The 20,664-nt window shown below is 39.0% G+C and overlaps 2 protein-coding genes across 18 annotated transcripts in view; one reads left to right on the top strand and one right to left on the bottom strand.

Annotated features, from left to right (window-relative positions):
* Positions 1–9,066, top strand: part of FUBP1 (far upstream element binding protein 1) — a 60,367-nt gene extending 51,301 nt beyond the window's left edge. For 2 of the 10 annotated variants that reach the window (XM_053247947.1, XM_053247944.1), the window contains 4 exons: positions 687–761; positions 4,009–4,068; positions 4,154–4,299; positions 6,712–9,066. In XM_053247947.1, the coding sequence (XP_053103922.1) occupies positions 687–761; positions 4,009–4,068; positions 4,154–4,299; positions 6,712–6,819 (389 nt within the window). In that variant the 3' untranslated portion in view covers positions 6,820–9,066. Of the gene's footprint in view, positions 1–686; positions 762–4,008; positions 4,069–4,153; positions 4,300–4,725; positions 5,338–5,801 lie in introns of those variants that run through there. The other 8 variants (XM_053247950.1, XM_053247946.1, XR_008306538.1 and 5 more) reach the window with 7 other exon arrangements.
* Positions 9,067–9,684: 618 nt separating this feature from the next.
* The window catches only part of NEXN (nexilin F-actin binding protein), a 44,394-nt gene continuing 33,414 nt past the window's right edge, over positions 9,685–20,664 (bottom strand). For 5 of the 8 annotated variants that reach the window (XM_053247954.1, XM_053247956.1, XM_053247957.1 and 2 more), the window contains 5 exons: positions 18,328–18,525; positions 17,563–17,784; positions 11,396–11,581; positions 10,438–10,798; positions 9,685–10,353 (listed from right to left, as the gene is read on the bottom strand). In XM_053247954.1, coding sequence (XP_053103929.1) covers positions 10,340–10,353; positions 10,438–10,798; positions 11,396–11,581; positions 17,563–17,784; positions 18,328–18,525 — 981 coding nt within the window. In that variant the 3' untranslated portion in view covers positions 9,685–10,339. Of the gene's footprint in view, positions 10,354–10,426; positions 10,799–11,395; positions 11,582–17,562; positions 17,785–18,327; positions 18,526–20,664 lie in introns of those variants that run through there. The other 3 variants (XM_053247959.1, XM_053247960.1, XM_053247953.1) reach the window with 1 other exon arrangement.

The following is a 20,664-nucleotide window of genomic DNA, read 5'->3' as shown; positions in this document are numbered from 1 at the left end:
CTCCTGCTAAACGTGGTTAACGGATCGAGTGCTCTGTTCACCTCGTTATTTTGATTGTGTGGCCACGGCTGACACACTCGAGGTATGGGGGAGGGAGGAAGGCACCATGCACTTGCACAGTGCTTTCCTGGAGTGCCAGCACTTCCCTTCCCCCCAAAGCCAGAGCTCCCCAGTAGGCCGTGGCTGGGTACACAAAGCCGCTGCTCATCTGAGTGGCCAATGTGGCTGCCCAGCAAGGTGAGCAACTGCTTGTGTGCAGGGAGAGCGGGCTAAGCCCCCTCTCCCCACCAGACCCCTTGAAGTTCTACACCTTGATCGTGTGTAGAACCTCTGTGTCTGCAAGTAGTGAACAGTTTCAGGAATGGTGTACCAGACATGTCATTAGTGGATATGCCAAGTTGTATGTTATGCATAAAATTATATGTGAACTTCAGCATATCCACGAAGCGTTTTTCAGCAAGGATTCTAGGTGTGATTAAAAGTAATCTATATTGTCTGTTTTAGTTTATCATTGTTTTGTTAAATGCTTTGCAGTTGATCTTAGTGAGTGGTTTTGGCTGTTGATACATTTAAGATTTTGTACAATGTGAATAGATTCTAAATCTGAAGCTCTGTGTGTGAGAGAATTATAACATATATATGCACACATAAACACTTTTTTCTTTTTTCACTTTCTGTTCAATTAGGTGATCAACCTAATCCAGCTCCAGCAGGACAGGTAGATTACACAAAGGCATGGGAGGAGTACTATAAAAAAATGGGTATGTGTTACATTTTCTTGTGACAGAAAAGAGGGTTTTATGTTTTACTGCTTTTACTGTTCCATATGCAATGTATATCTTAAAATAACAAAACACTTAGGTATTTCTAAACTGATATATGTTGGGAACTATTTTTTACTGAGTTGCCCCTGGAAATTAGGAATTGAGAGTGCATTTTATAAATGCCTCTATTCAGTTGGGAGATCTGTCTTAAGGCTTACTCCCTCCATAATCATTTATATTCTACAGTCTCTTGTTTGTACCCAATATCTTATTGCAAGAAAATTGGGTAGTTGTACCCACCATTTTATATCAAGAAAATTGGGTGTTCAAAGTATGTGTGCAAGCATATTTCATGGAGACCAGAATCTTCTGAAACTTCCCATGTAACTAGTACTTCTTGTTTTGCTCACATGGTAACCATCTTCACTGATGATGTTCCTATGTGGAGCTGTTCCCTTAAACATGGAATCTCATAATTTGTTAAACAGTCTTGTAGAATGATCAGAAAATACTTGTTTGACAATTCATGCAAACATGAGGCTATCATTAGTCTTCCAAGATGGGGGAAATATTATTTGTGTTCCTGACAGTGAAGCAGACCTACATAATTACAGTATTAGTGTGCTTCAGTTGAGTATGTCCATAAACTTAAAATCTACATTTGTCCTCAAATTATTCAATTGTGAGGGGAAAACGGGGACAACATTTACAGGTACTCCATCCTGTGAAATGATAATATTAAGTTTGGCTGTAGAGAGGCTATTTTTACAATGCGATAAACAAGTGAGATTTGATGATATGATGACACATGTCTTGAAAGTAGAATTATGCCAGTTGCCTTTCAACTTCACATACATGTATCACAGGTTCAAGTGCAAATAGTTCCATGTTTTATAACCTATCTGCTAAAACCCCAGTAAAGCATTGTAAATGTTTTTCGCTTAGAACACCAAAAATGTACAGGGAATAAATTCTAACTTGTAGTTGGCCACACAGATATCTTTATTGGTTGCTTTTTTACTGATTATGCAATTGTGAAATTTATTCCAAGTATTTCAGAGTTAAAACACGTGGTCTTGGAGCCAAAAACCTTGCCGTGCAAATGGAAAGCACTTACATTCCTGTAGGGGTATTGCTGATCTCCCTCTCCCTGCCCCAAAATGTGATGCCAAGACTTGGAGGGGCCCTCCAGACTTGCTTTGAGCAGTATTTGCAGTTGAAGAGACATGCTCGTGTACACAAGCACAAGCTGAAGTGCCTTCCATTTACACAGTGGGAACTTTGGGATGATAACACGATCAGAACACCCTCTCTCACTTGTCAAAGCTCTCTTTCTGTATGCAAGAAATTTTGTGTGTAAAATGCATCAGTAGAATCTCTTCAGGAAATGTATGTACCCTGAACTCTTGATCTTGATAACTCAATCTTTCATATAAACTGCCCATAGACGCAAGCTTTGGGCAGTATATAAATGTGATAAATAAATAAATATAATCAGATGCAATTATATAACTTTTCACTAAAATCTCCACTGCTACAAATACAAAGGCTTTCAACTTACGAATTTGCTAGTTTGTCATAAGTTTTGCTGTGACTCAGAGTTAAAAAAATGTAACATAAAGCTAGTCATGTACCTTCTTAATTCAATTTCTCTTTACATGGGTATACTTTACTTTTTAAAAAGACTTTAAACTCTCCTAAAAGTTAATTGCTAAGATTGTTTCACTTAACCATAACACAAACTTTCTGACATAATTGAGATTTAGTTTCTGTTGAAGCATCACGTGTTTGTATCTTGTCCTGTCACCAAAAAGTTTAGTATCTACAAAAGCATCCCCAATAATCTGAGCGCCCACTTAGTTGAAATATGAAATTAGCAGACAGTTTCAGATCAGTTAGGATTTCTCAAAAAGACTGCTGTATACATCAGGACAGATGTTACTTCTCACCCAGTGTAGGAGTCTATCCCTTTAAGATGGGTTTAAGTTACGTTTAAGGGATCTTTCCCTCTCCCCCGCCCCCCAGTTATACTTGCATATATTATTACCATTCTTGATCATGTTATATGCACTGTTGTAATCTTATTGTAATAAAGAAAAAAGATGAGTTGTACTGCCCTCTTGCTCCAGACAGAGCCCAATGCAAATTAGATGATGTCTCATGGTACACTGAAATCATTTAAATCATTATGGCTGTCTGCACTGTTCCCTTTATGTGTGCGCGCTCACAAGTTGTTTGATGTCTGCTCAGTTAGTTTTAGATCGCGCTCAGGTCGACTCAGGAAGGCCCCATTCTGAATGCACGTGCACACACACTGCTTTGATACTGCTACCCAGAACAAAACTCATTCCGCACAGAAATGAGAAAAATTAGTGGGACCACTAGCTGTCTCTTAATTTAAATTGAATGTTCTTCTGTAATCCTGGAGTTTCACAATCGTCTAAGACAGTCCTGTTCACATATTAAGTTCAACACTTTTACAGTGTGTGTACAGTGTACACAGGTACAGCAGACATTCCTATCTCTACCCAAGTTCACTTAAAATGAATATAGGTATAGTCATTAGACACAAAAAACTATTAAGAGTGCATATGAATTTAGGTACAGCAGTATCTGACTAGGGGTACAAATTAGACATGATGTGGGCTTCTTTTATTGATATTCCCTGGGTTTTCTTTGTGTGTGTGTTTTTAACTTCCTCCAAAAGCAGCTGGTGGGAAGGGGTTAACCCTTTGCTAATGTGTCCGTTTCTGGACTCAAACTGCCCTAGAAGCTGCTAGAACTTACTGAAGGGGAAACAGGTTAGTTTATGTTGCGGAATTGCATTTTATGTTAGAAAAAAGAGAGATAACTGCATGTATGTGCCTCCATCCCTCCACCACCACCCCACACTCAAGACAGCAGGATAAAAATGTGATGTTTCCAGATTCTTGTGGCGGAGGGTGGGAGGGATTGTTAGCATTTCATGCAAACCCACATGAAATTAGAAGTGTTCATAGATTATTCTCAAACAGGACAAATTTTAGGGATATAGTGTCAAGACATAAAACCTTTGGTTTTTTATGTGCTAAAATAATGTATGCAGCAAGAAAAATATTGCATAACCCTGAGATTTAATACCGTCATCTTTTTATTTACACTAAACTTCAAATGAAACAGCAAAGAACTCTTCCACTGTATTCTTGTCTGTAATTTTGGTGTACCTGGGAGCTGTGTTTACATTAAAATGTGGGGGGTTTTTCAGGTCAACAAGGGCAGCCACAAGATTATTCAAAGGCTTGGGAGGAATATTACAAGAAGCAAGGTAATGTTTGTTAGAAATGAGATTATTTTGAGCTTCTTTTGTCCCTGTAATGGCACCAGAGTTGTGTAATCTACATTTGTTCTAGGTCAGGCAGTTCCAGCTCCAGCCGGGGCCCCTCCAGCAGGTCAACCAGATTATAGTGCAGCGTGGGCTGAATACTATAGACAGCAGGCAGCCTATTATGCCCAGACAAGTCCGCAAGGAATGCCGCAACATCCTCCAGCACCACAGGTATAAAAATTATGAATTTGTTGGCTGATACTTCAATGGTTGTTCAAAATCTTATTGCTTGGGGTTTTGGTCTGGTTTTTTGTTTTGGTTTTTTTGGTGGTTTTTTGTGTTTTACTTTTTTTTTTCTTTTTTGCATGTCTCCCACCTTGATACCTTTCTGGAGTATGCATTCTTTTTCCTGGCAAAGAATAATTAGTAAATGAATTCATGCTCTCAGTTAACTGGAGGTCTGTGTCTTTCTTTGCATACATTCAGTGTTTTTGATCAAAAAATTTCTCCTCCCAGGGTTTTTGAAAGCCATGCAGGAAGCCACCACCATTACATTAACCAATTTTTCTTTCTTAAAGGCTTCACTCCTGAGTTAGCACAATTTTAAAAATATTTTCTTTAACCTTTTGTGTATCTCTTATGTATTTCTTCGCACAGGGCCAATAATAAGAAGTGGACAATACAGTATTTGCTTCATTATGTGGGGGAAAAAACCTTTGTTAAATGTATGGATGCAGACGCCTTGATGAAGATCATAATTTTGTTTGGTTTAAAAAATAGTGTTTTTGAAAATGTACAAAATATCTATCACTACTGATAGGAGGTAATATTTCTGTGTAGAAATGGAAATCGGTTTGTTTTTAGTACATTAGTGTAGATGTACACATTCCAGCAAATGTATTTGCAACTATTATGTGGTCAATGCTTTGTGATATAAATGTACTTTTTCAATGTATACTTGATCACTTTTAAATGCCTGTTTTGTGCTTTACAATAAATAATATGAAACCTCCTGTGTCGGTAAGTTGGATATGTGGGTACTCAGAGAATTCAAGGATTTGTTAGCAATGCTGTACATGTACACAAATAAGATTTTTTTTCCCCTTGGAAAGCTTGAGCTTGATATTGGTATTCTCCCCTTGCAGAATAGTTATAGAAGGATCTCTTCTGTGATTGTATTTTGCTGTTCAGCATCTTGATATTCTCCTCTTTCTACTTGATTAAAAATTGCATGTATGTGAAGGTGTTTCTTGACATACTTCTACTGCATTAACAGTTGAAATTTCTTTTTATTCATGACCACTGTCTCAGACCCGCATAGCTGCTATAGTTAACCTTTGTTTTTATACATGATTTAATTATTTAGTATATTTTTTCAGGCACGCTATTATAATAAAATACTCTAGAAGTCAAAATGTGCTCAACAATCAGTTTGCAGCACTTTGCTTCAGAATTCAGTGTAGTGAGGATATGCTTTTTTTAGTTAGCAAAACTGTTATTTGTCTAGAAAATTTGGAGTCTGGGAGTGCTTAACAGGAAAACCTCTTACAGATGAGGCCTATTTTTAAATGCTGAAGACTAGTTATTAAGTTATAATTTGAAAAACCTCCATGAAACATTTAACTCATAATAATTCATACTGAAAACTGGTGTTCTGTTAAATTCCACTGTTTGCTTTTTTGCATATATTAGATTACATGCAATACAGTCTGTCTTGCCATTGTCTGTTGAAGTGCAGGTTTGATCCAGCCAGTATAGAACTAGCTCTGTAGGGGTGAGGAGGACTGTGCTGTGTATCATCCTTGATTGTTCCTTCAAGGAGCATTGCACTGTAAGTACATCAGAATGACAAAATGATGAACTGCAACAGTATCTTTTTGTCAATGTTCCACATAATGCAAATGCCATACCTGTGTGAATATTATGTTGGAATAAAATACAGTGCTGATCTCTTAGGAAATCATAACTGCATCTTAATTCAGAAACCTAGGTGTGCATATATATGTATATGTGTGTATGTATTGAGCTTTATGGGTAAGTATACTTCAGACGTTTAGCTTTAGCTAAAAGCAATTGTCATTTACTTAAGTAACATTGTTTGTTAGGGATTCAGATATAAACTTGTACATTAACAAAACAAATTTAAAATGCTTGTGAGGAGGAAGTTGTGTTGTCTCCGTTTGCATATTTGGTGATATAGGTATATGCTAATTTTATAAACCTGTATTAGCCTTATTTTTTGGAAAACGATTTTGTTTTGAGAATACATGTAGGGTGGCTGCAAGGGAAGGATAAAATGAGGCTCAAAATGAAGTAGTTTTGCTGCACAGATAGATAGAAATGCATTTTGTTGTAGAATCAGGAGGGAATTATTTTTATCCCAATTTAGGATTTAAATTAGAAATTTTGAAGATACTACTAGGAAGTTATTAAATATATTTAGAGTAGGCTGTAACGTTTCTTGATCAAATATTTTGCATGATTCGTCTGTAGCTTATTGGAGAATGGTGTAGTTACTAACTAAACAGAACAAAAATTCACCAGATTCTTTATCATTCACCAAATGGAGGCTGTTGATTTTGATTCATTTAAAGTATAAAATCTTTATTAATTGCAAACAGTGCAATTATTTATACTTCACAGTGCCTTCCCAGACCTTCCACCTTAGGTTCTGCTGCAAAAAGCACAGGTAAGCACAACCTAAGGAAGTGTATAAATACATATTTCAGTATATTAATGTTGTCCCTGTGAGAATTTTTTTTTTGTGGTTGTGTATTCAAAAGCAATCTGCCAGTATCTTTCCCCAAATGTATTCTGCTATTCATGGTTCCATTCCAATGGAAAGTCTGAAACAATTATTTACATTTCTGGGTCATTGTGTATCTTTACTTTTAAAAGATAAGTGGATTGCTGCAATAATTTTTGAGTAAATCACTTACTATTTTTTCCCTTGTTAGCTGAGTTGTTACAAATGAATATAAAATATTTTTTCAAGATACAGGAAACACTTGGTCAGAACTTCAACAGCCTTCACAAATGCTTTTATACTGTAAAAGGATGTTATACCCAATACTACTTACTCAAGCATACTGTATGTTTCTCTCAATCCCTAAACTAAGTGAGTTTAAGTTACACACCATAGTAAAAGTAAAATATAAAGTAATCTAGCGTTCTTATTTGATTTGATACAGAAGGAAAAATTAGACTTGAATTTTGCAGACTAGTGTTAGAAAGAATGTGTGCCAGTGAAATGTTAACAGTTTGGCAAATCTTTCCTTTTTATAGCAATCTCCTACTTTCTTTGCTATTTCAGCTAAATTGCTGTATATTTTTTGCCAGTTTAAATGTTTTGTATATGGCTTATCTAGATAGCTTACTGATACAATTTTTCAGTTGAAATACTGAGGCAGTACCATCCGTTTTTGGTTTATCACTTAATAAAATGTTTTGATTTATCGAAAGTCCTGCTTTTCTCTGCATCAAAGAAAAATATTCAAAAACACTGCCTTCATTTTCACACACAGTGCTGAAGATGCTGCAAGCACCAAATCATAGCTCATAAAATCAGGTCCTGAGATAGTTACTTCCAATAAAGAGGATTCCTTTGAGTGTATGGCCATGGTGAGCCGATGAGCATGGACCATAGAAGGGCTCCATGTAGAAGGTAAAATTGGCAAAACAATACCGATTTTAAATGTATCCCATACTTAATGGTGTAGGGTATAATTTGCCTGTTTTAATCGCTTCTCATTCTTTAAAGTGCTATTTGCTTGACCATAAATGTTCCATAACTTGTTATGTGGTAATAATACAAACCATCTATCAGTTGACACTGCTAAATAGTCAAGCATAGATATGTTTTGCATTTCACAACTAAATTAATAGTTGTACTTGAATTCCCTCAAGCCACTTCATTTTTTGTTGTAGTATAACATGTCAGATTTCATTTTTTATGAGAGAACTAGATATGTGCTGAAGAACTTCATTGGGTTGGGTTTTGCTTCATTTTAAAACAAAGATTATTTTTGCTACTTAGTTTTTAATGAACTCAGCTTAAATTGAAGACAACTTCAGGGTCAATGGGATGTAATGGTGGGGGGCGGGGAATGAAATCGTTGGCATAGGAGATGATCTGCTTTTAATAGTCTTTATATTGAGCATTATACATTTTCTGGTGTACCTGTTAGCATCTTCTTGTATTGAGGGTAGTTTTGCTGTTCAGTTTCAATCTTGGATTTTTTTCAGAAACAATTATTAGTTTTCAGTAAACGGTTCTTGTGCTGTGATAGAATCATTGCAAATTTCTAATATGGAATGTTAGTGCCATGATTAGAATCAGAAGTGAGGTTAATGCATGCATTTACCTAAAATAAGAGAAAATAAATTTCAACTAACAGTAGCGGTTTATAGACCACCCTTCAGTATGTGTTCTGTATAGGACATGCTTTGCTAGTTATCTTTTTAAAAATCTATATCTATTGTGTAAATTACATTTCAGTGATTTTTTTTTTTTAGTCGTTAGGTAGGCTGTATAATTCACTAATTATCCTCTTTCCTGAAAATATTTCATCAGCTGCTGGGAGACCTTCTTTTTCATGAGCTAGACTGTAGAGCTTCTAGGTTTTTTGTACACTAGCAGTTCATAAAGCAAGCGCTGGGCCCTGCAAAATGCATTCAACAGATCCACTTTTCCTACTCCTAGTACCCTATAAAATTCATGTTTTATGCAAACTGTATCTTATATGCATGCAAGATGCATTTTCGTCCTGAGATAGTGTTCTCTACAGAAACTACACGTGTTAAAAAAGAAGATTGTCTTTAAAAGGCTACTGTGATGGGAAGTATCTTAGGGAGATGCAGCTTGGACGTGAGGTAAATCAAATGCTTTACAGTATGTTGTGTTGAGTTTGCAATATTGACATTGTATGTATTCATGAATACACATTAATTGTAATGTTTTTTTGTACGAGTTCTCAATAAATGTAAACTAATGGGTAATTTGTCTCTTGTGTTTTCTTAAGCTCTCAGATAGAAAATAAAATGTTTTTCAGTGTGTGCTGCTATACATAAATGATAGCCACCGTCCTTTATAAAATGAAGAAGAGTATTCAAATTACAGAATTGAGATTTAATAATTTCCCAGTTCAGAATACAGAATAGGTAACTTGCTATATGGTCAAATTAAAGAAAACCAGTTCTATCTTGCATTAAAATGTAATTCTAGATTGTCTGGCCAACTAAATATAAGCCAAAATCTAGTGGAGGATTCTCTTCTCTCTCTTTCTCTTTTCCATTGCATAATAGTGCATATTGAAATTTGTTTAGCTGCTGTTCATTAGCAAAAAGCAAAGGTGTAATATCTATATGTTCTAAGGATATATGAAAACTTCAGTTTGCATTGTAGTTTGGAAAAACCATAATGAGATGATTTTATAGATGAGTTATACAAGCTGAGAACAAGTTCAAAAGCCACCCACTATCCTATTAACAGCTTCAAATTGAGTGTTGCAAACTTAGTTCAGTGTCGCAAACAAAATGCCAGACAGTGTCTGCCACCTTATAGCAAATAAATGCAAAATGTTTGATTCCAAAGAACTTCGGCCTTCAAGCCACTGCAACTCTTAATTTGCTTTTATTAAAGCAGATTTAAAGAAAATGTTGCATTAAACAAGGCATAACTTAAACTACTACATTACATTTTGGCTACATTACCAAAAATCACTTGTTTCTGACTAACAGCTTCCAGAACCAAAGAAATGAAGATTTGTATGTATATGGCTTGATATTTAGCTGTAGGAACAAATTACAATTTACTTTTGTATTCCACCTAGCTTCATACATACAAAAAGTGGCATCAAGGCCACAATACACAATTACTTGGAGGTGGCTCCAAGTTGTACACTATTTGTCTGAAACAGTTCACTGTGCAACTAGGTTGGTTTTTTGCCACACTGGTACAAGCTTTTGTGTTGACATGATAAAAATGGCTGGAACATGGCAAGCCACTTCACCTGAATACCTTGCCAAATAGAAAAGGCCTTGTTGCATGAAGCAACACAGTGGCGCATACAAGCAGCCAATGTAGATCAAGCTGTTGTGCTTCAGTGAACCAAACTTCTATTGGCAAATTTCACTTAGAAACTGTTATTCAGGCAGTTGGGTATATTATTTCAGGAATGACAAACACCTTCTTGTTGGCCCACCACAGAAAGAGGGAAAGAGATGGATGCAGTAAATTTAGGGAAGGAAGGCTCCAGAAAAAGTAGGATATTTAATAGTCATCAGCTAGAAAAGAAGAGAAAAGAATTAAGATCAATAGACACTGGAAAAAGAACTGGAGTTTGAAAACATTAAAATGCTAACTCTTACTTTCAATTGTGAGAATACAGGTGCTAGCTGCTGTTCCTCTATTATTTACTGCTTTACACATGTATTCTCCTTCATCTTCTGGGAAAGTTTCCGGTAAGTAGAGACAGTATGTTTCTCCTCTCTCAATATACTGATAGTCCTCACAGTCTTGCAACATTTCCCCTTCAAACCACCATGTAACCTCTGGCTTGGGTTCTCCAGTTATTTTAACAGTAAACCTCACTGGTTCACTATCCACAACTGACACATTTTTAAGAGGCTTCTTGAACCATGGAGCACCAGACCGTGCTTGCTGTTCTTCGTCTTCATAAACAGATCCATTAACAATGCTCCCATCCTCTTCCTCCTCCTCTTCTTTTTTCTACATTTTAAAATACAATTTTTTTAGGAAAAGATGCTTTATTGCACATCGTTTGACTTAAGATGAGAACTGTCTTTATTTTATTCTTCCAATAGCCTGTCCTACTGAAGTGTGACAAATGCTTTGAACCACTAGGGTCAGTAGGGACTAGAAGCAGATTTAACCCCCACCTCCAATGCACTCCTTTTTTTAATTTAACTTTTATTTCTACAGTTTAATGTAGAATTAAGTTAAATGATATTAAATCTGGAGTTAAGGTGAATGTTTACAAGGGAAACCAGAGTAATGCAAACACTCGCTCAGTTCAATAGCTCTTATTAAATTTGGGGGGAAAGACTCCTTCCTCAAATCACTAGGCTCATCTCACACCAGTAATTTTTCCATATAAGAATAAATGACTATTCTTTAAGTAAAGGAAACAATGTGCTCTTAGGGGTAACACTTGTATGCTAGCCCAGCTTCTACCAAAAGGAACCAGGGAGAAGATGTGTGTTACAAGAGCCAGGCCCTTTCTCCACACAATCAGACCCACAAAGACATTTTTTCCTAATTATAAGAACTTGGTGGTCTACGGAGAGGCTGCTAGCCTGCTGATACCTTCTGTAATGCAGCATCAATTTCTTTCTGTTCAAATTGCATGCGTAACAACTTTTGTTCTTCAATTCTCCTCTGTTCTTCCTCTTCTCTAGCCTTTGCCATTTGTTCAAATCGAGCTTTCATGTTGACCTTATGTGTAAATGGAGCTTCAGATTTTGCGGCTGGCTTCACATCTACTTCATCTTCCTGGAAAGATTTGAGGGGTAGGGAAGAAATAGCTTTTAGGGAAAAGGCACAGATAAAATAAGTATGTAGTTAACTGAAGAGTGTTGCATTATAACTTAGCACTCTTAAGAAGGATCTTCTAAAACTCAAAAACGTTGACTGTAGCATCAAGTCATCACCCAGTGCCATAGAAATTGAGTTAACTCAACCACATTCACTTGTCAAACGAGGCTTGTGGACAAAGAGAATAATGCAAATCTGCTATCAGTAACAGACTTCACAAACTAGCCAGCCCAAGGATGTGACATGAGAAGTGGGCTAGAAGTTGAAACAAACACTGCTGCTTAGCATCTTGGAATGTGAGCAGCTTGCACCCGTTCTGAGAGCTCATTAGGGGTGTTTGCACCTCTGTGGCTGCCTAATCCTTAAAAGGGGCTGTAGGCCCACCTGCAAGCCTATACAACTTAGTTACAACAATTTCTCAATGTGATTTATTATGGAAAGAATAAGTCAATCTTGTAACTCACCCTGACCTTATTACATCTAAGTGGAGGTGGGCAGCATGGTGGAGTTGTTAAAATGTCAAACTAGGCCTAGAGAGAGCTAGGTTCAAATCCACTTAGCCACAAAGTTCACTGGGGTAACCTTAAGTGAATCACTAATCTGTCAGTCCAGCCTATTTTACAGAATTGGTGAGACTAATGCTACCTTGAATGAAGAATGAAATAAACATTAAACAGCCTCCAGTATACATTTGTATCTTTCTCCAGGCTGTTCCCTCTTAAATACAACACACAAATCCAATTTAAAGTATGGATAGCAGTGGGAAATGTAAAAGATTACATTTTTGCACAATTTGGATCTACTAACTACTGAATTCTGCACACTAAATGAAGATACATACATTTTGATTGCAGGTTCTACAGTAGAGTTTGCTCATGAAAGAAATACAAGCAACATCAGTGTGCTGAAAATCTATAGAACTTTATTTCTAACTAGTATTTTTAAGCCCGTTAAAATAACGGGCGCTAGAACCTTTTTTCTTTTGGTTTTGTTGTTTCCTTTATTCCTTCTCCCTCTCTCTTTCGCCCTCCTCTTCTTTTTTCTTTCTCTCTCTCTCTCTCTTTCACTCCTTCCTTTTCTCTCCCTCTTCCTTTGTTTCCTTTCCTTCCTTTCTTCTCTTTCCCTCTCTCCTTTCCTTCCTTTCTTCCACCTCTTCTCACTCCCATCGTTCTTTTTTATTTTTATTTTCCTCTTTATTTTATGGGCTCGCTCTTTGCAGTTGGATGCTCCTCCCTTTTTTCTGTCTTTTTTTTTTTTGTCCTTTTCCCTTCTATTTCTTTTTCCTTCCTTTCTTACTTCTGTTTCCTACTTTCCCTCCCTCCCTCCTTGTTTCTTTTGTCCTTTTCCTTCCTTTCTCTCTCTTTTGTCTCTTTCCTTCTTTCTATCTTTCTATTGTCCTGTCTCCCTCCCTCTTCTCTACCCGATCCATGCATTGGCTTTCGCAAGTGCCTCTGCTTGGGGGAGACAGAGCCCTCTATACAGGGCGCCCCTATCCTCCGTCTCTCTCCAGCATAGGGTGCGCCCTTAAAATCGCTTCAGCGGGGACTTTCCCAGCGCTAGAGAGCTGTGGCACCCTGGCAGCTCGATCAAGCACCGCCGGGAGCAGGGAATGGCAGTGGTATGCCGTCTCTAGGGTGCAGGGCACCGGAGAGAGAAACCCCAGCAAAGGGGCCCCTAAAAGCACAACTTGGAGCTTGCCTTGTAGCTCCCTGTTGTTGTTCTCAATGTGGTCCGCTCCCTGAGCATATAAAGAGCTGCGTCGCAGCCCGCCCAGGCAGATTGATTTTTCTCAGCCGGAGTAGAGGGTAGCAGTGCTCCGTTGCTATAGCTTTATTTGGGGGGGAGGTGTGTGCTTGGGCGTCGGGCTGGATGCCCCATTGCTGCCTCTGGGCTCTCCGTGGCTGGGCTGGACCCGCTGCCGCCGGCCCCGGTATTCTCATCCCTCCCAGGTCCCAGAGCGCCGTTCCCGCCGGCTATTTTGGTGCCCGCCCGGCCCCGGTGTCCTCTTCCCTTCCGCCTCCCAGAGTGCCGGCCAGATTGCTGCCACTGACCCCGCCGTCTTTCCCAGCCAGATTGCTGCCCGCCCGCTGTCTTTCCCAGCCAGATTGCTGCCCGCCCGCTGTCTTTCCCAGCCAGATTGCTGCCCGCCCGGCCCCGGTGTCCTCTTCCCTCCCGCCTCCCAGAGTGCCGGCCGGCAGCAATAGAACCAGCCAGCATGGCCGCCTGGTGTCAGCAGTCGTGTCTCCCTTGGACTGTTCTGGGCCTGCGCTTCGTGCAGGCCCAGAACAGCCCAGGGAGACAGGGACGCAGACGCCAACGTTCCAAGGCCACGGACACTCACTTAGGGTTTTATTATAGAGGATAAGCAAAGAGAAACTTCATGTCTGTTACAAAGAAAACAAAAGCAATCCTTTATAAATTAACCAAAAAGATGCCTAGTATACTTCTTAAAGTAGTAAAAGCAAATAGAAGATCCATGATGTTGCTCTGTTTACTACTGGACAAAGTGTACTGTCCCACAAAATCATTTCTTTTGGTTAATTTATACAGCAATCTTCAGACCGCTAGGTCAGAGTGAGGGCCCCTTTACGCTACGATCCTGTTTCATAGTTGCCAGCTGAGTGTTTCTAGGAAAGTATGAAGACTACAGTACTCCCCCCCCGCCCCCGTTTTTACCCTGCCACTGATCAGAACATGACAAATTTGTTTTGTGCAATATATTTATATTGCTCCAAATCGGACAAAGCTCTTGTTTTAGATCACTGCTATACAAATATGATGAATATTTATAATAATGCTTTTCAACATACATCTGGCTGGGGTAGTCAAGCCAGATGTTTCACTTGTTTAGAAGAGGTAGTAAGCCACAAAATGTTTAAGGCAGGAGCCAAAGCTACGCAAGAGTTTTAGATGAGTCTAAAAGGTTCTGTAATAGCGTTCACTTCTTGTTGAAGCACCCAGGGTAGGCCAAACTGCAGAATGAGATTATGTGCATCCATTGTCACTGACAAGTACAAAACTTGTGTGTATGCTTTCCTACCAGAACACAGCAAATATTCTTTCACTAGTGATGCAAGATCAAGAGACCAACACGGATCATGTTACCAACTGAGCTGGGAGGTGCTCAGGAAGTATAGAATAGAATTGTGTTGGATGGATGGGAAAGGTGGCCACTTAATGTTGGAAGATAAGTACACAAACATTACAGTGCTGAACTGGTTTTGGGTTCACACAGGCCTAAAGAGATCAGAGCTATAACTAATCATACATTGAAGTTGTTGCCACAGGTTGGCCAAGCAGCAACCAACCCCTCCCCAACCTATACCAAGCACTTATCCATCCGTTTGTGGAATTCTAGGAAATGAAAATGGACAGTGACATTAATTGAGGCTCACTTAAAAAACAAACAAACCCCACCTTAATTCACTACAGGAATAATGAATGGCCTTTAACATGAAAGTGTGGTAAGGGTAATACATGATTAGGCCTGTGCAGTTGTGTCAGTCCAAGACCTGATATGCCCAACTCTGGGCACTTGCAGAAACAATTCCATCAAGACATTGCCCCCCCCCCGCTAAATTCTATCAGGTTCTAACATCCCTGTCAGAGTTCCTCAGGACTCTGGGGGCTGGTGAAAGGTGTGAAGTATTTACTCCATATGGAATGCTAGATCCAGTTGCCTCAAGCCCTCATGCCCACATCTTTTAAAACAATGTTTTTTTCTTCTCCCTGTAGTGCATTTGAACCCAGCAAGGTACATTTGGGCATCTGTAGCCCTCTAAATGATTTCAAAGAATTATACACCCCAAACTGTACTATGCTAATGTTTTCAAGCTAGCTCACATTGCAAGGGAAAACACTGTCATTTAAAAAGACGAGCTGTGCAAAGGCTTGCTGGAGCTCCATAGGGACCAAATAGGAAATTGTGCCTGCCATTCCCAGTCCCCACAGAGTCCCAAGTATTGGGGGAAAGGGTGGGGGACTGGGGCAAGATAATGGGAGAAGGGAAAGAGCCCAGTAAAATGTCAGGAGCAATCCGACCTGCCTCATACAGTTTTGCAGGGCTCATATCAACACTCCTGACAGTTATGCTGGCTTGGGGAGTTGGGTCAGATTGGACCCAACCGTGAGTGTATGTACATGTATGTGTGCAGGCCCAATACTTGGCTTGTGGACTAGGACTAGTGACTTGAGTCTATTTGAAGCATCTTCCCATGGTTCAAGCAGCAACAACTACACTATCCCAAACCATGAAAAATGGGTTGTGTCCCTGTGGTTGAAGTCATAGGAACTTCATGGAGCTAATGTTACTTGGTTGTGTTTCAAGTATGAAAATGCCTCTTAAAGTCCAGTCCTACATTAGCTATGCAGTCTCTTCTAGATGACAGTAAAGACGTACGTAGAAATATGAACAGATTGAGTGTATTCATAATAAATTGGTTTTCAGGCAGACTATGGGGTAGAGACTGCCTTGGTCAGCCTGATGGGTGATCTCCAATTGGAAATTGACAGAGGGAGTGTGACTCTGTTGGTCCTTTTGGGTCTCTCAGTAGCTTTCGATACTATTGACCATAGTATCTTTCTGGACCATCAGAGTGTTGGGAGTGGCACTGCTTTGCAATGGTTCTGGTTCTGCTCCTACCCCTTGAGCAGATTCCAGATGGTGTCTCTTGGGGACCGGTGCTCTTCAAAACAAGAACGTTTATATGGCTTTATACTATTTCCAATGCTCTTTAACATCTGCATATAATCTCTGAGAAAGATCGTCAGGTGACTTGGTGCAGGGTTTTATCAGTATGCTGATGACACCCAAATCTATTTCTCCATGTCAACAGCATCAGGAGAAAACATAAACTCCCTAAGTGCCTGTCTGGAAGCAGCAATGGTCTGGATGAGGGATAACTGGGACTGAATCCAATAGGATGGAGTTACGTATTGTGTGGGTTTGTAAGTCAGGAGACAATTTTGATCTGCCGGTTCTGGATCGGGTCACACTTCCCCAGAAGGAACAGGTATGCAGTCTGGGAGTGCTTCTGGATGCAAAGCGTTCCTTGGTGTCTCAGGTTGAGGCAGTGGCCATAGGTGCTTTCCATCAGCTTCAGCTAGTTTCCTGAGATTAATGACCTCAGAACAGCAGTACATATGCTGGTAATCTCCAGACTTGACTACTACAATGTTCTCTATGTGGGGCTGCCTTAGTACACCGGAAACTGCAGTTGGTACAGAATGTGGCAGCCAGGTTGGTCTCTGGATCATCTCGGAGAGACAATATTATTCCTATATTAAAAGAACTACTCTGGCTACCAATTTGTTTTGAGGCAAAATACAAAGTGCTGGTTATAACCCGTAAAGCCCTAAAGAGCTTAGCCCCTAGGTATTTAAGAGAACATCTTCACTATGAGCCCCACCACCCATTGAGATCATCTGGAAAGGTTTGTCTACAGTTGTCACCATCTCGTCTGGTGCCTACACAGGGATGGGCCTTCTCTTCTACGCCGAGACTCTGCAATGTGCTACCTGATGATATAAGAGCCTCCTCATCTCTGACTTTTAAGAAGTCTCTAAATACACATTTATTCACCCAAGATATAAAAACTTTGCCTAATTTAGAGTCTGCCATTTCCTTCTCAAAACATTTCCCCTCAATATTATTTTCATTTAGATTGTTGCTCAAAATCAAAAACAAATGGGAAAGAGTATCAAAGACAGCTGTAAAAACTTGCACCATGTAAACATGCTTGGACTAGCTGCTAGGACTGGTCCTTTATAATGGAGCAATGAGTTTTGATTAAATGTTTTATTAAAACAATATTAAACTCTTCTGTAAACCAGCTCAGTGAAAGTGTGGTAACCTCTGGCAAACCAACTTGTAGTCCACACCAAGATGTTTAAATAACATGGCACAGATTTACTTCACATTTACTATGAAACCAACATACCTCTTGAAATTTCTCTGCTTCCCTTGCTTTTATTTCCTGATCCATTGCCCTCCTCTTTGCTCTTTCCTCCTCAATTTTTTTCTGTATTTCTTCTTCAGACAATTGCCCAATTTTTTCAAACTTTTTCTTCAAATTCTTTGCTTGAATGGAACCACTTCTTTTTAATCTTATTAATTCCTCATATTCTCTGCTTAATTCAAAGGTTTCACATTCCTCCTCCTCCTATAAAAGAAAAACCATGCCACAAGGCTATTGTCAGTACAAGTGTAACTCCTACAGTAAAACCAAATTTAAATTTGTATGCCTTCTTAAACTGTTCACTAATAGGGGTGTGCACGGACCACTTGCTGTGGTTCAGTCTGAATTCGGACTGAACTGTAAGTCTGTGAGCCGGTTCGGTCAATCGGCCAGGCTGGTCGGTTCGACCAACCAGCTCAAACCAGTTTGAAGCAGTTCACGACTGAACCGCTCAAACTGGCCCAGTTCGTGGCGGATTGGTTCACAATCAAACCGGTTCTGCACATCCCTATTCACAATGTAGATTACAATAATCTGAGTGTGAACATTAAACTGCATAATAAAGTATAACCAACCCGTCTTGCCCATTGTTTGCTTTCCAAGTCTAGCTAGCCACCTCCTAACCGCAATTTTCAGTATCTAAACTGTAAGATTTATCCTAGTTGTTCAAGAAGTAACTTCAAATAAACAAAAGAGAACAACTTCAAATAAAAGCAAGATAACAACTTTTTAAAACAGAAGACAGACCTCTCCCATTTCTTGTCTGAGCTGTTCAAATTCTTGCTTTTCTATTTCCAGTTTTTGTCTGCGTTCTTCTTCTGTGCGTCTCTTTTCTTCCTCCATTTTTTGCCTCAATAACTCCTCAAAGTTAATTTCCAGTTTTCCAGGTGTGAGAGATTCTTGAGATACAGTTTTTGACATCTGTGAAAGCTCATCATCTGGAACCTATTAGATATAATTTATTGTCATTAATTCTATGGATACCTGTACTTAATTTATAATTACATTACTTGAATATTTTAACCTGAGGTGACTTATTCCCAGTTTCCCTATAAAATTAGTTTCATCCACATGTACCTATGCTTAGATCATTACAAATTTTTTGCTTACCTTTAAGTCAGTCAGTCAATAAATTATTTATTTAAGTTTATTACGGTCAAAAGACCCAAAATACAACATAAAAAGCAACAAACAAAAGAAACAATTTGATGTACCATTAGATATTAACAAAACAACCATTTGAGCTATTAATTTCCTCCTATGTTTAATCACAGCTGCTAAAAATTTAGCTACAGCAAGGGTTACCTCAGACCTGGAATCAAATAAGAGGAATTTTGCATTTCCTGTACCTGGATTGAACAACCAGGTTGTGATAATAATGGGCAGATAAGATTTTGTCTTAAATCAGCATAAAGCCCACAGACTAAAAGTACATGCTCCACAGTCTCTCTTTCTAAATTATTGCATGGACAGAATCTTTGTGTGAATGGTATACCCTGAAATCTCCCTAACACCTGCGAAGGAAAGGCATTTAAACGGACCTTTGTAAAACAAATCTGATGAAAACTATTATTAAGATAGATTAAGTACAAAGCCATACACCAATTATTCTGGTAATTAATACCCAGATGGAATAAAGAGCAGGACGGACTAACTTTACCAACCAACTCTTGAGAAGTTATATCCCAAAGTCTTTGCTTAATTAAAGAGAAGGCTGAAGTGTGTCCCATCAAAAACAAATGGTAAGGAGACAGACCAATTTTCCAGGAAACAGCTTTAAATCAAGAGTTAATAAAAGAATCCTCAACAAGATGGCAACGTAACCCCGAAGTGTTTCCAGACACATAAATGCTAAACCAAAATTTAATTGCTACCAACCATGCTTTGGTTTCCAATGGACATTGCCCCATCTCTAATAGGACCAAAGCATTTGATACACAACTTAACAAAGCTCTTAAAAAATGGGCCTGAATATTACAAAGCCCGTAAGATGCTGCATTTACCCATACAGAGACACCATATTAAAATTGTGAAAACAACTTAGCATCAAATGTTTTAATTGCAGCTGGAATATAACATCTGACGTTAGAAGGAAAAAATGCAGAAGTTAAAAAAAAAAAAAGGCATATGACTTCTGTATAGCAGAGCGACGATGGATTGACCAAGATAAGGAACAATGAAACAGCAAACCAAGATACCTAAAACATCTGACCTGATTATTCAGATGACCACAAACCAGTCATTTATGGCACTGAAATTTCCTCTCAAAAACCAGGATCTCAGATTTATACCAGTTTATTACAAGAGAATTCTGCCTGGGAAATGCGACAAAAGCTGTTAAAAGGCGTTTAAGGCCCAATCTTGAACGAAAACCTTTAATTCTACAATAAAGCTTTGATACGAAACATTAATTGAAAATAAAATTCACTGCAATAATTGGGACATAATGCAGTACATTCTAGGGATGTGCACTAATCAATTCAGCGCTAGTAGGGATGTGCTGGATCGCTTCAGTAGGGGCCTGCCAAATCATTTCAATAGGGTGGGAAGCAGTAACTTAAAGCATGAGTAAAGCCGTTCCTTACCTGCATCTCTGCTGCCCCACCGTATTTTCTGGTGCGCCACTGCGCTGCTCAGAAGACCACGTGAGCTATGGCGCTGCACCCAGAAGCCTGTGCACGGCGGCCATGTGCATGGTCTGCAACACCATACTGACCACAAACATGGCCACCGTGCCGCACAGGAAACACATGGACAGAGCTGCACGTGGACTTCTGAGTGGCACTTTGCTGCACCCGGAAATGCAGTGGGGCAGCAGAGCACATAAAAACCTGCTTTACTCATGCTTAAAGGTACTGCTTCCCACTCCGCCAAAACAATTCATGCACATCCCTAATAAATTTTACATAAAAGCTCCACAGACTCTACAATGCACACTGCAAGCCAACTTCTTAGGTTTCAATGGAAAACCCTGCTACACATGTGTAAGAGGCTGCCTGAGGATTCAAGATTGGGTTGTTAATATACATTTCTGGAGAATATAAAGTATAATATTAGATAAAATCAGTCCTAGGAAAGTGGCAG

This window comes from Hemicordylus capensis, chromosome 4 (genome assembly GCF_027244095.1).
Source record: "Hemicordylus capensis ecotype Gifberg chromosome 4, rHemCap1.1.pri, whole genome shotgun sequence".
NCBI lineage: Eukaryota > Metazoa > Chordata > Lepidosauria > Squamata > Cordylidae > Hemicordylus > Hemicordylus capensis.
Note: the sequence above shows the minus strand (reverse complement) of the source record. Positions and strands in the feature narration are given on the sequence as shown.